Source organism: Larus michahellis, chromosome Z (assembly GCF_964199755.1).
Source record: "Larus michahellis chromosome Z, bLarMic1.1, whole genome shotgun sequence".
Taxonomy (NCBI): Eukaryota; Metazoa; Chordata; class Aves; order Charadriiformes; family Laridae; genus Larus; species Larus michahellis.
In genome coordinates this window covers 1523412-1546441 of record NC_133930.1, presented here as the reverse complement: position 1 = coordinate 1546441, position 23030 = coordinate 1523412, and the positions used below count along the sequence as shown (strand labels likewise).

The 23030-nt window shown below is 43.2% G+C and overlaps 3 protein-coding genes across 6 annotated transcripts in view; 1 reads left to right on the top strand and 2 right to left on the bottom strand.

Moving 5' to 3' along the window:
* MBD2 (methyl-CpG binding domain protein 2) overlaps positions 1-4018 on the bottom strand; it is a 38965-nt gene extending 34947 nt beyond the window's left edge. The window contains exon 1 of the mRNA XM_074569845.1: positions 3348-4018. Within this exon, the coding sequence (XP_074425946.1) occupies positions 3348-3460 (113 nt within the window). The 5' untranslated portion in view covers positions 3461-4018. The remainder of the gene's footprint in view (positions 1-3347) is intronic.
* On the top strand, positions 3989-13892 carry POLI (DNA polymerase iota). 3 transcript variants are annotated; one of them, XM_074569843.1, is made up of 10 exons: positions 3989-4437; positions 4863-4979; positions 5653-5817; positions 6609-6761; positions 7758-8048; positions 8656-8834; positions 9107-9198; positions 10445-10578; positions 11628-11830; positions 12933-13892. In XM_074569843.1, exons 1-10 carry the CDS (start codon positions 4308-4310, stop codon positions 13749-13751), a joined length of 2283 nt encoding a protein of 760 aa, XP_074425944.1. In that variant the 5' UTR covers positions 3989-4307; the 3' UTR covers positions 13752-13892. The 3 variants fall into 3 exon arrangements, with proteins under 3 accessions (XP_074425944.1, XP_074425943.1, XP_074425945.1); XM_074569842.1 differs by having other exon boundaries at positions 4211-4437; positions 7758-7994; XM_074569844.1 differs by lacking the exons at positions 3989-4437; positions 4863-4979 and adding an exon at positions 5334-5367.
* A 461-nt stretch (positions 13893-14353) lies between these two features.
* STARD6 (StAR related lipid transfer domain containing 6) lies at positions 14354-22926 on the bottom strand. 2 transcript variants are annotated; one of them, XM_074570638.1, is made up of 7 exons: positions 22867-22926; positions 21254-21347; positions 21059-21108; positions 17847-17973; positions 16574-16691; positions 15390-15483; positions 14354-15074 (listed from the first exon to the last, which is right to left on the bottom strand). In XM_074570638.1, exons 2-7 carry the CDS (start codon positions 21341-21343, stop codon positions 14921-14923), a joined length of 633 nt encoding a protein of 210 aa, XP_074426739.1. In that variant the 5' UTR covers positions 21344-21347; positions 22867-22926; the 3' UTR covers positions 14354-14920. The 2 variants fall into 2 exon arrangements, with proteins under 2 accessions (XP_074426739.1, XP_074426740.1); XM_074570639.1 differs by having other exon boundaries at positions 22872-22925.
* Between the last annotated feature and the right edge of the window lie 104 nt (positions 22927-23030).

The window sequence follows — 23030 nt, the reverse complement described above, 5'->3', positions numbered from 1 at the left end:
TACCCAACTACATATTTTAACAACGTAGTGTTTATTAACATTCTTTTTTCTTTTTTTTTTCTTTCTTCCCCAACAGAGCTAGAGTGACATAACTCTTCTGAATGTATTTGGCCTGCTCTACTTACTGGATCAAAACAGATTTTCATTTGTTTTAAATATAGCAGTGCTAAAATCTGCCTCATAGCTATAACAGAATGAAAAGGGGAAAAAAAAAAAAAAAAAAAGAGATAAATTTCCTATGCCAGTCCTGCCTGCAGCCATAAAAACACATTTTATTTGTTTCACTTTGGTTGTGCAGAAATAGTCCTGTTACTGTACAGAAGTTATTTCTCTAGACATAAACGACTACTTATTTTTCCAAACCTGTAATCTGTAGTGAAATCAACAAACTCTAAGCTATGAGTTGCCTGGTAAGTTTTTAGTTTCAATTTTGCGGTTGTTTGGCAGAAGATCTGCATCACTGCTAACCATGCTGGAAGGCGTCCTAAAATTTGAAACATTTATTCCTACCACTTTCCCACATTAAAAAGACAGAATTCTAGAGTCGGTGATGAGCAGATTACAGTCTTGCATCTTCAACAAAAATTGCGTTAAAAGAGTTTCTTAACAGGATTTTAGGCAACAGCAGCGGCAAAATCTGAAGAACGAAGGCTCAGCTCATTACAGAGAGGGGGCTAACCTCAAAAGCTGTGTTTTGATCTACTACGGTATTTGTGAAGTATTTCCACCACACCCCTCTTTTAATGGCTTTTTTATGATAATCATGAAGGTCAGGAGACTCACGGATATACGTGAAGAGGGGCAAAAACCATCCTACCAGAAACTACTGGAAGCGTTTTACTTTTATCTGAGGAACTGGTTCACATCTTACCAAAGCGTGACATGCTAAAATACCATAAAGCAGTCCTGAAACAGGCAAGTTTCAAAATGCAAATCAGGTAGATTGCAACATGTACTAATCTTGCAAGAGTTGTTCTTAATTACTATTATTATTTAGACCATCAGAGTAAATGAAGCTTTGTCCAATCGCTTTTGGGTTTTTTCCTAGCCTTAAGAAATCATAAAAACATAAACCTCAGGTTTTTAGTGAGCTAACTCAGGTGCCTTAATGAACTTAATGAGGTTACATATCATTCTTTGCAAAGCAAAACCGAAAACCTGGAAATACTAGAACTTACTGCATTTTCCCCATGTTTTCATAGTTTAATTAAGGATCTCTATTACATAAAACACTGACACCCCTACATTCTGCTAGGACAAACATGTGGCTAAACACGTGTTTTTAAAACAGGTCATTCTGAGCAAATAGCTGAAGTTACTTGGGCCTTCTACATTAAATATATTCCAAGATAGTCAGCAGTGACTGTCTGGCTTGAGAAAAGTCTGGCATTTAATTCTGGAAAGAATAATCCTGCGCAGAAAGTACAGTTTAGCAATCGGCAGAAAACCAGGGCCCATCCAGAAAACAGGATTCAAACCGTAGGCTCAAGTGCGATCTTTTTCAGACAGGCTTCACGAGGCAGCACCGCAGAAAGGAAAGGCAGATGCAAAGAGCTAGACAGCGATGCCAGATGCTACCCAATCATCTGCCGCAATATTAGCATACGGTTGGGAGCGCAAGTCAGACAAAGGCGGCAAGACAAAAACAGAACTCGTCTAAAAAAAAGTTTTCAATCGGATTCATTCAAAAAGCTCAGGAAAAAAAATCAACGTTCCTCCTCCACATCTAAGCAATGCTTTTGTCAGACATTTCGTTTAGCAGCAACGCGCGATGGGTCAAGCGGTGCCATATTCAACACTGGCAGAAACCCACTTTTCCACGAGCTGGTATCTGAGGGGGAGCAAGCATGACTTCTCCCTCCTCCAGCTGGGCAGCGGAGAGACTGAGTCCATTCACTCCAACAAAAGGAGAGAGACTGCGAGGCCTGCTCGGAAACAGCGATGTTAGGGAGAGGTTTCAGGTGTGGTTCATCAGCTGCATATAGAGCTATAAATAGAGGTGCTGTGGGTAAGAGGTTAGCCGTTGCAGAAGACAGCTTCCTCTGCTGTGCAGCAGGCTGGACTCACACAAGCACGGCCTAGGAGCAAGACTTCAGAATTTATTGCATTTCTGCCTTGAGAAAAGAACTACCTTTTCAGTTTCCAAAAGCAAGCGGGAGGGTGAAACAAAATGAGGTTGCTGTTGCTTCTCTTGGTTTTACTATAACCTGCGCAGTAATAATAAGAACATTTAGCAGCGGCAAGGCTTCTCCAATTTTCACACGCTCTTAACTTTGCTAAAATTTCAACTCTTGTTACTAATGGTAAACTTCCTAATTAATTCAGTGTGGTGTACGTGTGTCCCCCCCGCCCCACCGATGACCTAACTATTTTGGTAGGATGCCTTATGGCAACTCTGACTTAGTTTAAGTGCAGGGGGAGCGTTCTCTTGAGGCTGACCCTGCTCCACTGAAAAGCTAGGCTGGGAGGGCTATCACTAGCACTCCTCTCCCAAAGGGAAACCGGGCTGAAGGGCTCCTTACCGGCCCTGCCAGCTCCCTGCCTGCCCAGGGCTGGTTGGGGTCCATGGGGCATCGCAACCGCTGGCTCCTCCGGAGTGTGGGGCACGGCCGGCTGCCCGGGGCTCCACTGGGAGGTCACCGGCCCCCAGCTCGCCCCAGGGACCCCCACGCCGCCGGCGCCCGAGCCATCCCCGCCGCCCCCGGGGCTGGGCTACCTCGGGGACCGTCTGTCCCCTCTTCTCCCTGCCCGGCACCGGCCCTGTCATGCGAGCGGCGGCGGCAGGGGACCGGCCCAGTCCAGCCAGCGGGCCCTGTCGGGGAGCCATGGCGGGAGGGCACCGGCCTCGCCCCCCCTGACACGGAGTCATGGCGGGAGGGGACCGGCCCTCTGCCAGGGGAGAGCCACGGCAGGAGGGCACCGGCCTCACCCCGCTGACACAGAGCCATGGCGGGAGCGGACCGGCCTCACCCCCTGACAGGGCAGAGCCATGGCGGGAGGGGACCGGCCCTCTGACAGGCGGCCGGCGGCGTGCGGGCAGCGGCGCCATCCTCCCCGCCGCCCCTGACAGGCGGTCGGCGGGCGCGGACCGAGCCCCTCCGCCGCGGCGGGCGGGCGGGGAGCGGCGCCTCCCTGACAGGCAGGCGACAGGAGGGGACCGGCCCTCTGACAGGCGGGGTAGGGGGGAGCGGGACCGGCGCCATCCTCCCCGCCACCCCTGACAGGGGGGAGCGCAGGGAGCAGGTGGCGGGGCCGGGGCGCGGGGCGGCGGCGGCGGAGCGCTGCCGGGACCGGCCCCATCCCGCCGGGGGTGGAGAGGGGCTGTCAGGGGGGCCGGCGCGGCGTACCTGAAGTAGTAGACATCGCTCTTGCCGGCGCTGAGGCCCGACTTGCGGATCACCTCTTCCTTCTTCCAGCCCGGGGGCAGCGCGGGGCAGTCCATCCTGCCCTGCTTCTCCATCCACCGGGCGCGGGGCCCGCGGCGGCGGCGGGAGGCGGAGGAGGGAGGAGCGGGGAAGGGGCTCGCCCGGCCCCCGGCGCTCTTAACAAGAGCTTTATTGTTCCCGGCGGCGGCCGGGGCCGGGACCCCCTGGCGATGGCGGCCGCCGCGCGCTGCTGGGCGCCAGGAGCGCGGGCTGCGCGCGCAGCCGGCGGAGCCCTCGCCCGGCTCCCGCTTCCGCGGCCGAGCCCCGGAATCGGTGTCGGCGGCCTAGAGGGGCCGGAGCGGCCAGCCCCGCCGACCATAGAGAGCGCCGTAGGCGGGACAGAGCGGCCGCGGCGGGGCGGGCGGGGGCACGGGCTGTCATGGCTGAGGGACGCGCTGCGGGACGGGGCTGGGGCTCGCCGGGGGCGCGGGGGCCCCGTCCGTCAGGTCCCGCTTGTGAGGGCAGGCGCCGCGGCGTCGGGGCCGCCGGCGGACCCGCTCTGCCGTAAACCCGAATTCACCCCATTTTCTCCGCCGAACAAAACGCCTCCCCGGAGCAACCCCCCACCCGCCCCGTTCAGTTTATTCGAGTCCTCCGCGCTCCGGCCACCGCGCCGCCTTCCCGGCACCGGTCCACCCGCCCGACACCCGGTGGTCCCGTCACGGAGCCACCGCCTCTCCCGCCGCCGGAGGGCTCCGTCCCCGCGTCTCCCCTCGGGGCTCGGCGGCCTGGCAGGCGCCCGGCGGAGGCCGCGGCTCTCCCCGGGGGGCGGCGGCGCTAGGACCTGCGCGGCGCTGCCGGCACGGCGGCGGGGCGGGCGCGGGGCGGGGGGAGCGGCGGGAGCGCGGCCCGGAGCGGCGGGTGAGTCAGGCCCCGGGCGGCATGGAGCCCGGCCCGCCGCCCACGGAGCGGCCGCAGCCGCCGCAGCAGCAGCCCCGGGAGGAGGAGGAGGAGGAGGAGGAGGACTGGCTTCGCCCGCAGCCGGGCGGCGCGGCCGCCTCGCCCGCCCCGTGTGAGCAGCAATGGCGGCGGCGCTGAAGGGAGCTGGGTGTCGGCGGGGTGGGGAATGGCCGATGGCTGCCAGGGCTGCCCTAGCAGAGTTAAAGACAGAGTGTTTTACAGAAATGTATTAAAAAGGTGTTTCCGTGTTGCGGCCTGAAAGGATATTTTATGAGTAAAGCCAGGTTTTGGAATGGTTCGTTGGAAAAGAAATGCCACTGGCCCCCAAAAAACGTTTAGAAGTGAGCTGAGTTGCTGTGGGTGACTTGTGCTCATAAGTAATCCTGGAATTAACGCAGGCCGAGAGTTAGTATAAAGCTTGTAAACTTTATATTCTTCTTGTAATACCTTAGTATGGATTAATTTAGAAAAAAAAAATCGTTATACCACACGTAAGGCGGCTCGTAATTTGTAACCTTTTCATTTGCTCCCTTGCAGCCAAGGCTGCGCCGGCCAGAAGCACGGGGCGCAGGGTGATTGTGCACCTCGACCTGGACTGCTTCTATGCGCAAGTAGAAACGATCCGTAACCCCGAGTTAAGAGACAAGCCTTTAGGTATGAGTTCCTTTGCTGTTAATTTGGGGATTATGTGTGTTCGGCCAGAAATCAGGGACAGGAATGAGCTCAGGGGCTGGTTGCGTGGTGAGACACAGGCAGTCACACCGGCGCTGTAGCCACCGCCATGAGACTCCATGTGGCCGTTACTACGAGATGAATAAATCCTGGTGAGCACAAGTACAGGCACTCACTGACATGTCTGAGCAGTTCTGGGGATCGAAGCTGGTTCGTAACGTACGTGGGCACAGAGCCCCGCAGATGAGCCAGAGCCTTCTCACACATCACGCCTAAAACATGCTTCATTCCATCCAGAAGTCGGGAATGTCACCAGTCAGTCGAGGAAGTGCAGCGTAAAATGACTGTTACATAAAGAGCACTTTCATGGGTAAGATTGCCTGAAAAAGGACAAAATTAAGAGTGATATTTCAATGGGAAAAAAAATATCTATAAGGTTTTAAAATGTTTTTACTGTCCAGCAGTCAAAATCAAGATCTGCCCTTCTCATAATCTTGTAAAATAAAACCGTCGTGTTGGTTTTTTCGCTTGTTCTGTGATCTTGCGTTCTGATCAAAGCATGTGCTTCAGTCTTTGGAGTAGCTTGAAAGTACGATAGTCTTCTGTGAAGTACCAAGAAACCTACCTTTAAAAAACATTTAACTTTTATTTTTAGGTGTGCAACAGAAAAACATTGTAGTTACCTGTAACTATGAAGCCAGAAAATGTGGAGTGAAGAAACTGATGTCTGTGAGGGATGCTAAAGAGAAGGTTCCTCAGCTGACACTGGTTAACGGAGAAGATCTAACTCCATACAGGGAAACGTCGTACAAGGTTACAGGTACAAAATTACCAATTTTTCAATAGAGGACAAACACTTTTTGTTAAACTCTGTGTGCACACGGACACGTGTGTAACAGTATACGACACTTTCCCACTCTAAAAGTTCTTACTAGAATGAGTCTCGTACCATGGTGATAATACTTAGTCATAAAATGTCAGTATTTCATAAAGTAAGTGATCAGACTTGGTTGCAGTCTGGGTCAGACACTATAAACGTATGACATTGATCTTACATGTTAGGATTATGCCCATGTAGTTCTTTAGGAACAATTTTTCTTATTTAAATACTGACTGCAATAATATATTTCCAAATGTGAAACAAGGGAGAGCAGAATGCTGAAGCCCTCGAAGTGGGTGAACTTCACCAATATCTCTTAATTAAGTGACATGGCAGCATTGCCATTGATTACTGCTTTTATCATTAGCAGTGGGAGCAGGTGAAATAGTAATAACCTAAAAGTGAAAGCCCGCCTAGCTGGGAAGCAGATTTCCTCAGGGGAAAGTACTGCAGAGGTTAAGAACTGTAATTTCAAAAAGAAATGAGGAAAGAAAGAAGAGATTTGGGGAAAAGAAAAGCCGATGACGGAGGTAGTTGTGGGCTGAAGAAATACTCTTCTTCACCTTTGCTAAAATAAGTGCCTTGTTATTTTATCTGGAAGAGAACACGGTTTCTCTTTGTGCAAGTGTCCTACTTGAATCCATGGGAAATCGGCCATGGACTGATGCAAACGTGAAAACCTCAAAGTAACAGTTGTGTGCATTTTATCCTTGGGTATCTTTTCCTCCTAGAGTTGTTGGGGGAATTTTGTCCTCTGGTGGAAAGGCTTGGGTTTGATGAAAATTTTGTGGATGTCACAGAGATTGTAGAGAAAAGACTAAACCAGCTACAGCAAAGTGGATGTTCCAGAGTCTGTGTGTCTGGCCACGTGTACAACAACCAAGGTGAGTTAAATATTCTTCACGTTGAAAAATACGATAAACATTTGTGAAGTTCAGAACAAAGTATCTCTCTGCTTCTAAGTACTGTCCAGAGCTGAACCATTGGAACCTTGTGTGGCTCTGTGCTTGGTTTCTGTATTTGAGAAGATGCGTCTCACAAATGCAAATCAGCGTTCCAGTTAGATGGTACAAAAAAAAAAAAAAAAAATCAATCTCTGTGGTGGATAAGCACATACAACGATTTGGGAGAACAGATTTTCATTGTCCTTTTTTTTGTTTTTAATTTAAGACAGTTTTACTGTAGTAAGACATAGAGAATTTTGTTGGAGCTTGAATGTTATTGTCAATTGGCAAAACTGAATGATTTTTTTTTTTTTTAATGAATGAAAACCAAAAAAACAGAGTAAACTTTTGCTATATCCATTAGGAATAGACTTACTGAGACTGAAGTAGCTAAGCTGCTTCCTCTGTCATCAAACGCGAATGCAGTATCTATGCCATGATACTCATTTCATGCACGAGGAAGGCAGGCAGTTGGTCTTCCTGGACTTTGAGCTATTGCAATGGCTTTGAATGTGGTTTGGAGAGGAGGAAAATGCCTGAATAATCCTTTTCCTCATTTGGCATTTGCATGCGAGTAATAAAGACTTGGTGGCAAGGCAGCCCTGTAAATTACTTTGGTTACAGTGGTACAAGAATCTCTGCTATTTAACACTTTGACATCTCTTAATATATTGTATTTTATATTTAAAATACTCCCTATGCTCCCTGGACAGTACACCTCTGCTTTTGGACAGCAGCCGTCTCCCTTTTACCAGGGTTTTTGGGAGACGGGAGTGAGGTTAAACTGGGATACAGAAGCCATGGCAATACCACTTGACCTGTGAGACTGTACTTTCTTGTACTGCTTTAATGCAATGTAAAAAATACCTAAATCTAGAGAATTAGCTAACTAGGTGATTGTTTACATACTGAACACTGCTTTCTTTTTCTTTGCAGCTATAAATCTGCAGGATACAACGCATGTAAGACTAGTTATTGGATCTCAGATTGCAGAGGAGCTGAGGGAAGCCATATATGCGAGACTGGGCCTTACAGGCTGTGCAGGAGTGGCCTCCAACAAATTACTGTCTAAACTAGTATCTGGGACCTTTAAACCAAACCAGCAAACAGTTCTTCTGCCTGAAAGCTGTCAAGATCTAATACGTGGCCTTGAGCACATCCAGAAAGTGCCTGGTAAGCGTGGTGCTGCGAGCATCGATGGAGAACATTTTGACAACTCTTACGATCGTAAGAAAAAATACTGAAAAGATTACAGCTGAAATAATTTTAAAAAATCTAATTCTCACCAGCAGGCAGCAGGGTGTGCGTTTAGGGTGCTGCTTTTTTTTCCCATAAGCTGTTTGAGTTTTGTTTAGCTGAAGGTTTCCTTAATTTTTGGTTGGGACATAAAAGTGTTGCAGCACTTCACAACATACCTTTGAAAATACTAAAAATCTCAGTTTATGTTTGTCGAAGCCCAAACATTGTGGTTGATATGGGGTTTTAAATTCAAACTCTTTGAAACTTGCTGACTGGAAACCTACGGACGGTTATTAAACCAGTCTATTGGAGCCTGATAGAATACTCTGAGGAAGTAGTTTTCCGACTTATTCTACACTGATGCTTTGCCGTTGGCCAGGAAGCGTTGATGTAGGCTACAGACACAGGCAGACCGTTGCTGTGTCCCAGTACGGCTTTTCTAATGCCAGATTTTAAAACTCAAATGGAAACTCACAAAAAATGTCGCTGAAAAGAGTAGTAATAAAAATAACTGTCAATACTACATGGGTGGGCATTATTTATATGTATGGATATACTCACTTTTCTGTGTATTTTTAATACACATTTTATTTAGGCATTGGCTACAAAACTGCCAAACGTCTTGAAACGCTGGGTGTTAGGAATGTGTGTGATCTCCAAGCGTTTCCGTCTGCTGTGTTAGAGAAGGAACTTGGTGTTTCTAATGCTCAGCGTATCCAAAAACTCAGCTACGGAGAAGATGACTCCCCTGTGACTCCATCAGGCCCTCCTCAGGTACAACTATTGTTCTGAAGTACTTTATAAAGAGTAAAAAAATTATTTTTAGTTTTATATGAACTTTGCTGAACTAACCAAAATGATGCATTTTTGTATGTATTCTCTAGTACAACTCAAATTAATACATAATTCTCCTGAAATTCAGTTGAGCTCTGAGCGTCAAAGATACCTTGGAGTTAATTCTACACACTTAATTGCGATACTTTTTTTCCTCTTCAGAATTTTGAAGTAAATATCAAACTGAAAGGACTAATGTGGGTTTTTTTTAGTCTTTTAGTGATGAAGACTCCTTTAAAAAATGTTCATCGGAAGTGGAAGTTAAAGAGAAAATTGAAGAACTGCTTCACAACCTATTAGACAGGTGACTGTCTTCAGTAGCTCTTTTTGATGACTGAAATTGTGACCTGAAGGGACTTGGAACGTATGTTAGGTTTGTCTCCTACTCTACATTTCTTCTCTCAGCAAAATGCCGGGTTTTCTTTCTTTTCCCAGAAGTGCCTTTCTCTACTTTCAGACTGTTGGTGATCACCATTTGTGTTTGTCTCCTGTCCCACAGCTTATTTTTCCATCAGTCTGAAAGAACATTTTCATTTCTTCCTCCTCCCCTTGCCCTGTAAATCCAGGCAGTGTCCAAGCCCGAGATACTTGACAGGAACTCCAGCATAGCAGGAGGATGCATTTACTCATGTCTTGACTACTGTGACTTTCCTGTCCTCCCTTTATATCCTCTGACTTTACTTAAAAGAAGTTATTAAAAAAAAAGCAATATTCTAGCAGCACTGAACTGTTTCCTGCTCAGCCATGCTTCAACTTCTGATTTTTGAAATGCTTTTTGTGTCCTGACCAGCCTGTGTGTCTCCTGTTAGTTCTTGATTTTTCTTTTTTTTTTTTCCTCTAAGTATTTTCATATTCTCTACATGCCTCTCCCAGCCTTAAAATAATCTACAAGTCTTAAAGGTTTTCTGTGCATGTGACACAATAGATACATCCATTTTAGTTCTATTAACGTTATGGGCAGGGAGTCTTTTATCTGCATCTTAAGACATTGCTCAGTAATCACAAAATTTAAATTTGAAGTGAGGCTCTTTGTCCTATCTTGTTTACAACACATACAATTGAGAAATATTTTTTTTGGTAGGGAAAGTAACCCCCCCCAATGCCTTTTGGAGGGGGAAAGAAACAATTACATACATTGTTTCTTATCTTTCTTCCAAAAGCCAGCTAACATTTTGCTGCTAAAGTGGGGATATTTCCTTGAAAAGCAAAAAGAAGAGCTAAAAGCTAAGGATTATACAGGGTTTAACTGCAAAGACTATACTACTTTTAATGTATTAAATGTTGAAACGTGGCAGCATTGCAGACTGAACCACTTAATTTTCACAGTCGCTTCAGTTGAAGGCTTTTGGAGACAATATTCACATTGTATTGAATTTCTAACTTATGGGTAATGAAGGGAACCAGTTAGGCCCAAAGTTCCCTGTATAATCAGTGGAGTAAAGCCAGGAGTTGGGAGAGATCTGTCATGCTTAATTAGACTTTGTAAGAGTTTCCACAGACCCTCTGAAGAATACTCGCAGTAATACTTTGTGCGCATTAATGCTCCACAGAATAGACAAAGATGGAAGACAACCACACACAGTAAGGCTGACCATACGCCAGTTCTCCTCAACCAATAAATGGTTTAATCGGGAAAGCCGTCAGTGTCCTATTCCACCTCATCTCATTCAGAAATTTGGAAAAGGTAAACTTCAAATTTTTTGCAAGTATCAGCTTTGTGTTGCTACCGCCTAACTTCTCTGTAAAATTCCATTACTTAATTTCATGATAATATTCCCTACATTTAATATTTGGAAATTTTTCCATTACTTGTAATGGATACATCTTGCTGAGATATGCTAAAAACACATAGGACTTCACTGTAGGAATGACTATATTATTACCACGTTTTATCCCAGTCTGGCTGCATTCCTGGCGGTGAATTTCTCAGTGGGATGGGAAAGGGTGACTGGGGGCTGCTTCCCAGATTAATAATCTGCTTTTCTCTGTTAGGGATTTGAATCATGTTCTCCGTTTTTATTATGTAATAAAAATGTCTTTTTGATGTACCTCTGAAAATTAATAACATATAGGTTCTTATCCTTCTCAGACTTAAGCTTTCCAACCAGCAATTGCAATTCATTTGACACTTCATTCAGATTGGGGTGAGGAAATAAATCTAAATCACTGCTGTATCAGCACAGAGAATCACTGTTGCCTGACTTCAATTCCTGAACTACTTCTCACAGCCCTAGAGAAGCTATCTATAAGTCTTGTGTAGCGTCTCACTTCAGAATTGCCACTGGACTTCTACACTGGAGGAGACGAACAATCACTGTCAGCTCATTTAGTCCCCAATAAACCCATAATAACCACGTTGTTATTACGAGTTTTGGGGTAATGTTCTACACCTCCATGGCCCTGTAAAGGCCCTTCTTTGCTAGAATTGGATCATTTTCCAAATCTATTCAGCTGGGTTTATATTCTGTAATTATTCTTTTCTAAGCTAAGTACATACTATAAAGTAATCTTTACAGGTGTGACATTAAGCATTTTTACTAGAGGGGGGAAAAAAAAGGTCTGTTATTGAGTTAGGACATAGCTGACAGGGCAGAATGAACATCTTAACAACTATATTGACAGATTACTTTGCAAGCCTTTAGCAATGTTTGCCTTTGTACTTTGCTATTTAAATCAGTCAGTCACTCTTAGTTATATACACATTACCTTTTTTTTCCACCTTTTTTCTTTTAGAAAGCAGCAACATTATATCCCCATTAGTTGATATACTAATGAAACTCTTTCGAAAGATGATAGATGTAGATCTACCGTTTCATCTTACCCTTCTGAGCGTCTGCTTCTCCAACCTCAAAGATCTTCCTAGCAGCAAGAAAGGATCCATTGGTTTCTATCTAAAGCAGATGTCACCGCCCTCAGGCTCCAGTAAACGTGTCCGGGTAAGCTGAAAGATACTGAAAACTATCTGCAGATAAGAAAGTTCTGAGATATTTCCATCTTTATTATATAGATTTAAACCTTAACTGCTTTCGAATTTTCAGGATTGTAAGTTTTATTCACTTGGTAACAAAAAAAAAAGATTTATTTGGAGTCTTCTGAGCAGGTGTTACTTGTCTGCTTTCTTTCATTAGACAGACTGCTTAAAAGCGTTTAATACTGTCTTGAATTGGACGGGCAGCTGCATTATCAGGCCCCTTAGCTGAAGAGAACAGAATTCACTAAGAGAGAAAGCGAAACTTATGTTTTCTAAAAAATAATTGCCAAATTTGGCTGCTCATTCCACTAAGATCTGCCCTTCATTTACCATTTGTGAAACAACAGGCCAAGAACCCAGATATTGTCATACTGAAGCATCTTTTACCTTAGATTTTAGTCTAAGTCCTTAAAGTTGCTTATAATTTACCTTGTTGCTTTAAGGTACTTTCACAGTGATTATTTCCCTTCCTATGCATTCTCAAGTCTCCCCATTCAGACTAGAAATTAATCAAAGTTTCAGTTCTGTATTGGCCACTAGCTCTAACTTCTGATCTAGTGAGCTTCTAATTCCTGCTTGGAATTGAACAAATCTCCTAGCTCCCAGTTGCATACCCTAGACAACATAGGAGCTGGCTGTGGAAACACTGCTAAACATTTCCACAAGATGCTTTGAGTACATAATACAAAACCATAGTAACTTCAAAATTTTGTTGTGTAATGAATTTAATGTTTCTGTCTTGACATGGCAACTTGGTGCACTGATAAACTTGTCTGTTTCTCAGCTGCTCAGGAATATAAGGGATAAGATCATATTGTATATTCTAAAGCAACAAAATGTAACTTCAAGGTATTTGCTACTTTAAAATAAGACAAGGATTCCTAAGCGTATGTACTTTAAGGCCTATGGTTGAAAAATAAGATTTAAAAAAACACTACCGATCATAAGGAAAAAAATATTACTGTCTGTTAAGCGATAATTTGAAGAACTCGCTGTTAGTAAAATAGCGCTTAGTAATTAGATCACACAGAACATACTTACACTTTTATATACATTTTTTGCCCCAGGAAGAGGAAGATGTCTCACATGGTGAGGGAAGTGCTTCTTGGAACCAGAGCTGCAACAGAACTGGAACTACGAAAACTAGGAAACTTTCAGAGGAAAAGAAAAGCAATATAAAGAAAGCAGGAATTCCTGACTTCCCATTTCATTTGTTTCCTGCTGATATTGACGAGGAAGTCTTCAGGGAACTTCCAGAAGATATTAAAAAAGAAATTCTTTCTGAAAAAACAGAAGTGATCCTGGCTGAGAACATTTCGGGCCAGCCATCAATATGTTTTGCAGAAGAGGCGTACAGCACTTCCCCAAATTCTAAGGGACTAAACAGTGATAGGCGCTCTGCAGGGTGCAGCACCATATCAGCGCATGAATCTGCAACTGCTCTGGCATACGGCTCCAGGGCCAGTTGTTCTTCCGAGTGCCCCAGAAGTGCACTGTCAAGCAGCAGTATGGAAAAACAACCCCCTGACTCTCAGGATTTCAGAGCGAGAGATCTGTCACCTCTGGAAGCTGGAGCTAGCCAAAGTGTTCTACGTGTCCCTATCTGGGATAAAGATAAGCAGGCCTTTGAAACAACTTCTGAGGATAAAGCTTGTAGTAGGAAAGCAGGAGTTGTATTTCCTCCTAATGTTGACACAAAGACTTTTTATGAACTACCCGCAGGTGTGCAAGAAGAACTACTAGCTGAATGGAAGAATCGGGAACCTGGGCCCAAGACTTCTAGGGATAAACCCCCTGAAAAGCCTAAAGCAAATAAAGGAAGGAAGAACACAGCACCTTGTTTATCACAGTCTAACAGTTTGTTAAGATACTTTAAACCACAGTGAAACATTTTTCATAATAGTGACACTACAAGAATCAGCACTTGAGAGCACTTTAGTTATGAGAAGTTTACTGTAAATTGTAAAGATGTGAATATTAAAAATGTATTTTGACAACTTTTGACATAAAACTTGCTGGTGACTCGTTTGTCTTATTTTTCTTTCTTACAAATTGGTATTTACCTGATGAATCTTTAGTTGCACTAAAAATATTATAGTATGCAAACATATTTTAGTATTCATTATTAATACCTTAACATGCTGACTGGGGAGAAGGAATTTTTACTTTCATTTTCATTGAGTTATATTATGTATGCAGTTAGTTGTTTCTAACAACTTGGGAAGGGACTGAGCAGGTCCGATGAAAGCCATTTTCACACTATTCTTTAATTTGCACCACTGTTTGTGCTTTGTAATGGAAATTGCTATTCACATGGCTATCCCTGTTTCCTGCAGTTCGCTCCTAACTAGAGGTACTAGAAATAATAAGGGCTAACGGGAAACATTATTTCCAAATGAATCATATCACCAGCTCATTCCTGGAAATTAGTCAGCTTATAAAAATCGGTTAGGGTTGGTGCTCAGGATTCAGAAAACGACAAACAACTCTGGGTATAAAGAGCAGCTTTTAATGAGATGCTATATACAAATTAATCAGGCTTTTCTTCAAATACTTAATTCCAAAACAGTGAAATAGTTGCTAATTACACTTCCACACTTATAGTAATAAATGTTTAAAATCTCTAGTACACAAGATGTTTGCTTGTTTCAGTGACGAGTACATAATTGAGGTAAGAATTTATCAAAGTTTGTTTAAAGCTATGGCAAAATATTTTGACTACTGTGTTTTAACATTGCTATAAGTTGTATCACCAGATTCTCGTGCGTGTGTGTATATATATATATATTTTTACTCTCCATATAAAGTGCAAAAGTATTACAAAACATCACCTGATTACATTGAAAGCGACATCCCATATTTTGATGGCACTTCAGTGTAGATTCTTGCATCATTCCAAAGAACGGAGAAAACCGGCATTCACCATTTCAACAGTTAGGTTAAGCTTCATACATTTCCACATAAACCACAATTAAGATAAACTTCATCCTCTACTTTAAAAATGAATCCAAGTAAAAGATGCATGACTTAAGTGCTTATTATTTTCCACTTACGTTTAATTATGGTCTTTCAAGCCTTTCAGTCCGGCTCTGGTTTCAGTGATTAAGTTTATGAGAGTAGTAGGTAATGCTGTCTCCACTACAGAACTGGGAAGCATTCCTCCTAATTCTGGCTGAATAAATACAACTAGCTTAGAGTGCTCTGGATTCCTGTGATGAAAAGAGCAAAATCCTTCAGTTAACGCTTCTTACTCTTGCTAGGAAACTTACTGAGATGTACAAGTGTTTACAATTTATAATCCATCTCTGTTGAAATTACTAAAGAGTGGAGGATGTATAAAAGTTTTCATTGTTTCAAAAGATAGTCTGAGTCGCAAAACCGATCTGCACAAAACTCTAAAGCTTCCCCAAAATAAAACTCTCTAATAAAATAAAAAGCTGGGTAGTTCAGTAAATTTTAAGCTTTGTATAGAGAAGACAACTGAGTAATCAAAGATGCTAATAAAGGGGGCTTTAAATACTTACTCAGGCAAAGGTGAACACACATATCCACAGGGATTGTTATAGCCGCGGACACAAGAGGGAGTTGGAGGGCAGCTGGAATACTCCACACTAATAGCTGTAAATCACCACACACAAAAAACCAAAATCAAATTAATTATCTATGTCAATCATATGACTCAAAAATACCTTTTAAAAAGAGGAAACTACTCCAGCTGCCAAGGGATAGTAGAAGATCTCGAAATATGGTTACTGATGTGTTTAGCAATTTCATTTTGTATGTAATTCTGTACATTCTGAAGTACATTCAATATTTGTGCAAGTAATTAAATACATGTAAAAATTTCTATCGATGTTTGGGCAGGCATACCCAAAAGTATTATCATTGAGACGTGACTACACATACCTACCACACCTGAGGTGTGGCTTAGTTCTAGACAAACAAGTCACTTTGTCAGCAGATGTCATTAATTAGTAAACGCAATCGCAGCAAAGATGAGGAAATTGCTGCACACATGCACAGTAGTTGTTGGGAAGAGTTGTTTTTGTTTAGTTACCCATTACTTTTGCATGACAAGGTATTGTAAGAGTATGGCTTGAAAAAAACCTGATACGTCAGTAAAGTTCCAAGATGAAAAATGGTGTTTTCTGCCATGTATTAAGATCCACACAAAAGAAAAAGATTAACACAGAAATGAAGTAGCAGCGAGAGATTTTCCTGGTGGGCCATATAGTTGCAATACTAATCATTTCACATTTTGTTTCAGTTTACAGAGCCAAACTCAGATAGAATCAAATACCGGGCAAATTTGCAGTTCACTCTGAGAAGAGAGTATTAGGCCAGTAGCATTTGGTCAGCTAAGTACAGAAAAGTGTTATTAAATAAACACTGAATTTCTATAGTGAAATAATAAATTCTAGCGTCCTCATACTATTACTACTGCATTTTACTCTATTTTTCAAATAGAGGCATAATAGAACAAAGAACACAGTATTTTATTTGAAGATCAATTTTGATAGTTTCAGTACTAAAAAAAGTAACTTTGCTTGGAGATAAACAGGAGGGGTTTGTTAGCATCAGTAAGACCACACACGGAGCAAGGTACTCTAGAGCGTGATTAGGCTGCAGAACTTCACAGCTCTTCACCTCAGGATTTCCAGAAAGCAGCCAAAATATGCAAACATGCAGCAATTAACACGAAACTTACAGTTAGTTGTAAGGATATCGCCAGGGTATGGTTTAACATGCAGCAGGTCAACAAAATCTCTGGATGAAATCAGTCCCATACCATAACTGTGCGTTACACTGTGGTATATACCAGTGTCCTATGAGTAAGTAAAAGTAATTTTTTGAATTAGTATGTAAGAAGCTAAGTTTTATTTAATTGGCAAAGCAGTATTATGTGTTAAATAATGAGAATATGGCCAAAATGGATTCCTGTTTGTTAGCATAAGACAAAAGCTCTGATATCTAGTTAGTGCTGAACTAACATTAGAGCCATGAAACAGATCTTCCAGTAACACAGCGCAGGGATTCATGGCCACTCCTTGTGGCCTAATTAGAGGCAGGAGTATAATTTTTGTGTAGAAAAATTCAATATCCATGTTTAGTGGAGCTAGAATGCCTATTTGTATTACAATACACATGCTAGATTGCACATTGCATTCTAGGACAAAGACGTATAACCTGTTAAACTAACTCAGTTGGATGAACTAAGTTGGTTGGATGTACAACTACATCCTAACATCTGACCAACTGCAGCAGATCCAGGGAGAGGAAAACAAGAGAGGTTCAGGGAAGGCAAAAATGGGAGGATTGGGGCTTTTTTCCCCCCTGGTTTAGGGAGTACTTTCATACACTTAAGTCATCCATATACACGTAATACATTCTAAGACCTCCGTCCATCATACATCTCTCTCAAGTGGTCAGACCAAAGCCAGCTAACACAGCTATAATAATTGATATTCTTCATCGGAATTCCAAGTTCTGGGTTTCCAGAGTGCCCGAGACAAAGTCCCAGGCAACCGGAATTCTGAACATTCAGTATTTTACAGCACTAGTACAGCATCGATTCAATTTCCATGTTGCCTTTAACTTTGGTGATTTTTTTAAATTTGTGTAAACTATGCTCACTGAGAGGGGAGCTTTCCCTACAGCTTGTTGTCATTGTGTCTCACCCTACACTCGACGGAGACTTCTGTTGTTTTCCGTGGGCTGAATTCTTGGCATGCTTGAGGATATCTATTTCATAACAAATATTTAAATTTACCCTAATTTTTAAATTACCCTAAATACTTAACTCCTAAGGGGAGGGACATATTTCATACCCATTTCACATAAGCAGCAGGTTTAGAAGTTTTTACCAACCCAGATTTATTTCATATCAAGGGCTTTCCTTGTCCCAGTAGAGGTCTTTTTAGTCAATGTAATTCATGCAGAAAGAGTTAAAATAAAATCTTTGTATTAAATTATGGTATTACCTGGTCAATCCTTTCTAACAGCTTGTAAGATTGTAACGCTTTGTCCCATTTGTTTCGATATTCAGGAAGATACATAAAAGGAATAATTTTACTAGGGACTTCCTTAATTATGCCTTCTCCACGGTATCTAGATTGTGTAAAAAACAGATATTGAATTCACATTTATGAACTGGAAAAATAAGTTGTACAATAATAAGCATCTGGGGATGCCAGGCTATAATGAGGTAAAGCACATGAATGTGATTGCACTTCATGGATCGATTAAAATTCAAGTAGTAACAAAAATTATTATTCTGTAACTGATTTTTGAGATCATTACATTCTCAACACCATACATTTTAAATGAATTATTTGTGAGCTACCAGATAGGAACCTGCTATTTTAAATATATGCAATTCATCTACTAATTTATTTATTTATATATCGGTACTTTCAATTCATTTTTGACACAGATTGCAAATCTTCTCACTATTTATGAACTAGCACATTCTGGCATTTCTCTAGCTTTTGTTCATAATCTTGAGAAGTTCAAGGGAAAGTTCACAGAGGGGAAGAGCGGCCTCCCATAAGGAAACAGGAAACTCCAGTAATGCTGGGAACTGCTCGCAAATACTGATAATTCTCACACCTAGTTCCTGGAGAAACTGTGAATCATTACAGTAGGCGCTCACAGACATCAATTAAACGCAAAGGTGAAGGACGCTGTGGGACAACAGATGAGCTCAAAGGAGACTACACTTGCAAAGAGTTTAAGAAACATGAAGTCAGATTTACAGACTCTGATGATGCATGAGGTTAAGTCAGAAAGAGCAAAGATAGCCAAGTTCAAATCCAAACACCAAGGCCCTGTAAATCATGAATCTATTTCTTCCTGTGCCGCAACTCTTGTCACCACTTACTGCCTTAGTGGAGTGAGCGGTGTGGGTGTATATGATTACTCCAGCAACTTGCTTCTCCACTAACTACAGAAGGTCCGATTGCAACGGAAAACATTGTAATGCCTACTCAAAAACAGCAAGTACCTGTAAGCTGTGGCAGGACCAGTTAAAACCAGCATATTAATATCTGGATACACCCTTTATTTACATAACTCCCATGAACTTATGTTTACCAATCTCCTAAGCAGCTCTCGCCTGCATCCTGTAATATCTTCTCTCCTAAACTCAGTGTGAGTTGTTAATCAGGAGGACTTCTTCTAGGCAAGGCTGCTGAGAGACACAGTTGCTAGAATAAAAGAAAGGGCACACTTGTGAAAAATCTCGATTTCCAGCTTCTCCAGTGGATTATTACTGGAAAAAGAGGAAGCAAACCTGGTAAAGACCGCTTGGATCACCAAATCTAGTCTTGCTGTCTTAGACAAACTGAAATACATACCTCATTGTCTTTCTTGAGCTTAGGTGACACCATTCCAAATAAAATCCCATTCAGCCTGGAAAAAACACCTTAATGCTTCCTGGAACTCTGCTGAAAATATTTCACCTAACTGAAGTAAGGATTCTCTATTGCTTTTCACTACCAGATCCCATACTGATTTCTTTTAACAAGTAAAGCAAACTGTTTATATTCCTGCCAGTTAAAAAAGAAACTGGCATTTGTGATATGCAGCTAATAAATATTCAATGTCAAACTAAAAGTGCAAACAGCTATACTTAAGCTCCTAGAAACAGCTAGTATTCCTTCACAAAAGAAACGCTACAGACCAGTACTGCTTGTTAATGGGACAGATTTGTACAAGAAAAAAAAAAAAAAAAAACAATGAAAGATTCTGGCTCCCTGTACCAAATGGCAGAAAGCACGGATGATGCTTCTCCTAACTGCAAAGGACTTGCTAAATACAGATCTGAGTACACTCAAAAACGGCTTTGTGTCTGACTGAGACTACAGCTTATCTTTTTTCCTCCACAGAAATGAGTCAGGAACATTCTTATGAATTCTAAGCAACTAAACTCTCACTCCCTCACATCCACCTGTACTGAAATAAGATCTGAAATGCAATAATAATGCAGAAGTATGCAAATTCTTACTAAGACAACAGTACTTTTAACATATTCTAATGAAATATTAAAGCTATTTTCCATTATAATACTGTAGATTAATTCTTCTGTAATACGAGTGATACAGCACTGCCTTCTGTAATTAACACCTTCTTTGCTCAAACCTTCAGAAATAATTAGAAAACCAAGCAAGACTTTAGAAGTTAGAACACCACTGGTCACAAACATTATCATCATATTGAGAACAAAAAAGAATGAGATGCAAATTTTCTCTATTGCCTATCTGTCTAGATTGGCATTCCATATAATTTAATACCCATTAGGTATTTAAAAAAGAAAAAAAAAGAGTGCGCTAAGGACATGTTGCAATTGTCCTCTTTTCCTCTGCTTTTGCACAATTTACTTCAGTGAGATCTTTTTTCCTTTCCCTTGGTTTAATGAGCTGAATCAGCTTGGTAAACAACCGGCTGAGTGCCATAGCCACCATAAACGAGAAGCAGGATTGCAAAGCCAGGAGAGGGGCAGGAAAAAGGAGGGGAGGAATGTAAAGAGTAGAGCCAACTCTATCAGCGAGAGCAAGCTGTGAGATCAGCTTAGTCTGTCTCGCCTAATTCCACCCTTTGGGCCAAACCTAGCTGCTTAGCAACTGCACAGAATTCATCACGCAAGAGAAGGAAGGACAGATGAAACTGCTGCTCCAGACGTTATATGACCTTATTCTCAGTACGGTTAATTCAGTTTTGGGTGCCAGAAAAAAAAAGGTACAAAGGACAGGTAAGATAGAATGAGAGTGTAAGCATGTCTGCGTGGGCGAGCATCAGTCATTTCACAAGTATGAAGGGGTGAAAAGTGAAGCCCAGCTGGCAAGATGTAATGGCTTGAATAGAGTATTCCACCAGGAAGAGTCACTGACTTCAGGCCAAACCTGTGACTTCATATCTACTTATTCCGTATCAGTAAGTGTTATATAGTATTTAATTTTCAGAGCACGTTTGAAAACTGCTTGGGAAATCCATCTCTTTTATTACAGCCCTATTGCTGACCCAGTGTAACTACAGCACAAATCTCTACAGCGCAAAATCTTTTCTATAGCTAACTAAGTTTAAGACACTCAAGAAGGAAAGAACACTGTTAACTTTTCCATTTCAATTGTGGGTGTTACTGTTCAAAAAAGGTGTTGTTATTCATGACAATGACAAACAAAACGTAAATACTTACATATTTCCTGCATACTCTTTTGAAGGCTTTGAAGAAACCGTAACATTTTTCTCAAAGTAGAAAAAGGAAAAATAAAAACTTAGCAGTTGATACAGAGCCGTCAAGTAATTTTTAAAGGAAAGCAGTTTAAAACATTTTGCAACAAAATGTATTTAATAAAAATATCATAAATAATATTAACTAATATTTTCTTACTGAAACTTTTATCACTCTCCATCCTGAAGTATCTTGACTGTATGATAAAATTTTTTCTGAAACTTCATCCACAATTTTCTTATAGTCCATTTATCTGTAAAGATTTAAAAAAAAATTGGGATACGATAAAAGTACTCCTTGAAGAGCAAAAACCGTAGAGTTCATTCCTGTATTCTTTCCACAGGCTTTAGTATATATTAATTGAGTATTTCTATCAAATGAACTTTTTATTCATCATACTGTATTTCAGAAAATGACAGTCATTATTTAAACAAAATTTTATAATTGACTTCCAGTCTGGGCTACTGAGAAGTATCCGTTGGTCTGGATCTTGAGAATGAATTACAGCAACTAGTGAGACACTCTGTTTAATCCATATTAAATCCACCATTCCTCCACATTTAAACTTCCCCTTCCTATAGTTTATCTCCCAAGATTCTCATTCTGCTATGATTTGCTGAAGACATTGGACTAGTAGCCAACTTACGTAGTTAACACACGAGGCACAAACAATCGAAGAGAGATTTTTCTTACATCAGAAAAGCTTTATGCAACAATCAGTATAGGCTGTGCTATTGTCGAAACACTTTGTCAAGCAAGAGGCAAGCAATGCTGCAGCAGCAAGAGTGCAGAAGCCACCCTCCACACTGCCCTCCCCAGCGCTGACACCCCCTGCATCCTGGAGCTCCCTGCCTCACCACATTCTCTTCCCCAACACGTACAGTGATCACACTGAAAGAGGGGAGATTGAGATGAGATATTAGGAAGGAATTCTCTCCTGTGAGGGCGGTGAGCCCCTGGCCCAGGCTGCCCAGAGCAGCTGTGGCTGCCCCATCCCTGGAGGGGTTCAAGGCCAGGGGTGGTGGACGGGGCTTGGAGCAACCTGGTCTGGTGGGAGGTGTCCCTGCCCAGGGCAGGGGGTGGCACTGGGTGGGCTTTAATGTCCCTTCCCACCCAAACCATTCTATAATTCCATTATGTCTCAGGGAGCTCTTTCTCATAAGAATATCAGCTGTGGCTCTCAGGCCAAAAAACTGAGCACATCTGGGCCAGCCTCTCCCACAAACTGAACTTCACACCTAAACCTTTGTGGGGCTGTCCCGTGTAACGGGTTGCACAGACTCCTCCAGAGCCAGGCCGGTGCTGAGTGAGTCCCCAAAGGAGTGCAGCCCGCCGAGGGCTAGCACGGAGCACACCGCTCACCCCCAGCCGGGCTCGAACCCCAGGAGACAGCGGGGTAGCTGGGCCCACCTCCACACGCAGCCCCAGCTGAGGGAGCGCAGCCAGGCGATGCCGAGCCCTGAAACTGCGGCTTAGCCAGAGGCCGGGCCGGCGGGACCCTCACCCCTGAGGCGCGGGACCCTCACCCCTGAGGCGCGGGACCCTCACCCCTGAGGCGCGGGACCCTCACCCCTGAGGCGCGGGACCCTCACCCCTGAGGCGCGGCGCCCACCCCAGCCAGGGGACCCGGACGACCCACCCGGCAGCCTCCCGCCTCGCCCGCCCACGGAGCGAAGAGGCGAAGCAGCGGCTAGGCTGCCCCACCGGCGGGGTTTAGGGGGAAGGAGGAAGAGGAGGGGGATGAAGAAGAGCTGGCAACAACTCGCACTCACCTCACCTTAGCGGCGCGGAGAGAACTGCCCCCAGCCCCGCCTTCCCGCCTTCCCGTCTCCCCGCCGCGGGGCATGCCGGGAGATGTAGTCCGGCCGTGGCACGGCCGCCCGCCCGCACTGCTCGGACTACAACTCCCGCCGGGCCCCGCGGCCGCCGCTGCGCC

Excerpts from the sequence above, each read along its gene's own strand:
- POLI (XM_074569843.1), top strand. The coding sequence starts at position 4,308 with ATGGAGCCCGGCCCGCCGCCCACGGAGCGGCCGCAGCCGCCGCAGCAG. Across the intron at positions 5,818-6,608 it reads AACGTCGTACAAGGTTACAG|AGTTGTTGGGGGAATTTTGT; the intron begins GTACAAAATTAC and ends TTTTCCTCCTAG. Across the intron at positions 8,049-8,655 it reads TTTTGACAACTCTTACGATC|GCATTGGCTACAAAACTGCC; the intron begins GTAAGAAAAAAT and ends CATTTTATTTAG.
- STARD6 (XM_074570638.1), bottom strand. The coding sequence starts at position 21,343 with ATGGACTATAAGAAAATTGTGGATGAAGTTTCAGAAAAAATTTTATCA. Across the intron at positions 21,109-21,253 it reads GGAGAGTGATAAAAGTTTCA|AAAAATGTTACGGTTTCTTC; the intron begins GTAAGAAAATAT and ends TTCTACTTTGAG. Across the intron at positions 17,974-21,058 it reads AAAGAGTATGCAGGAAATAT|ATACCGTGGAGAAGGCATAA; the intron begins GTAAGTATTTAC and ends TACACAATCTAG.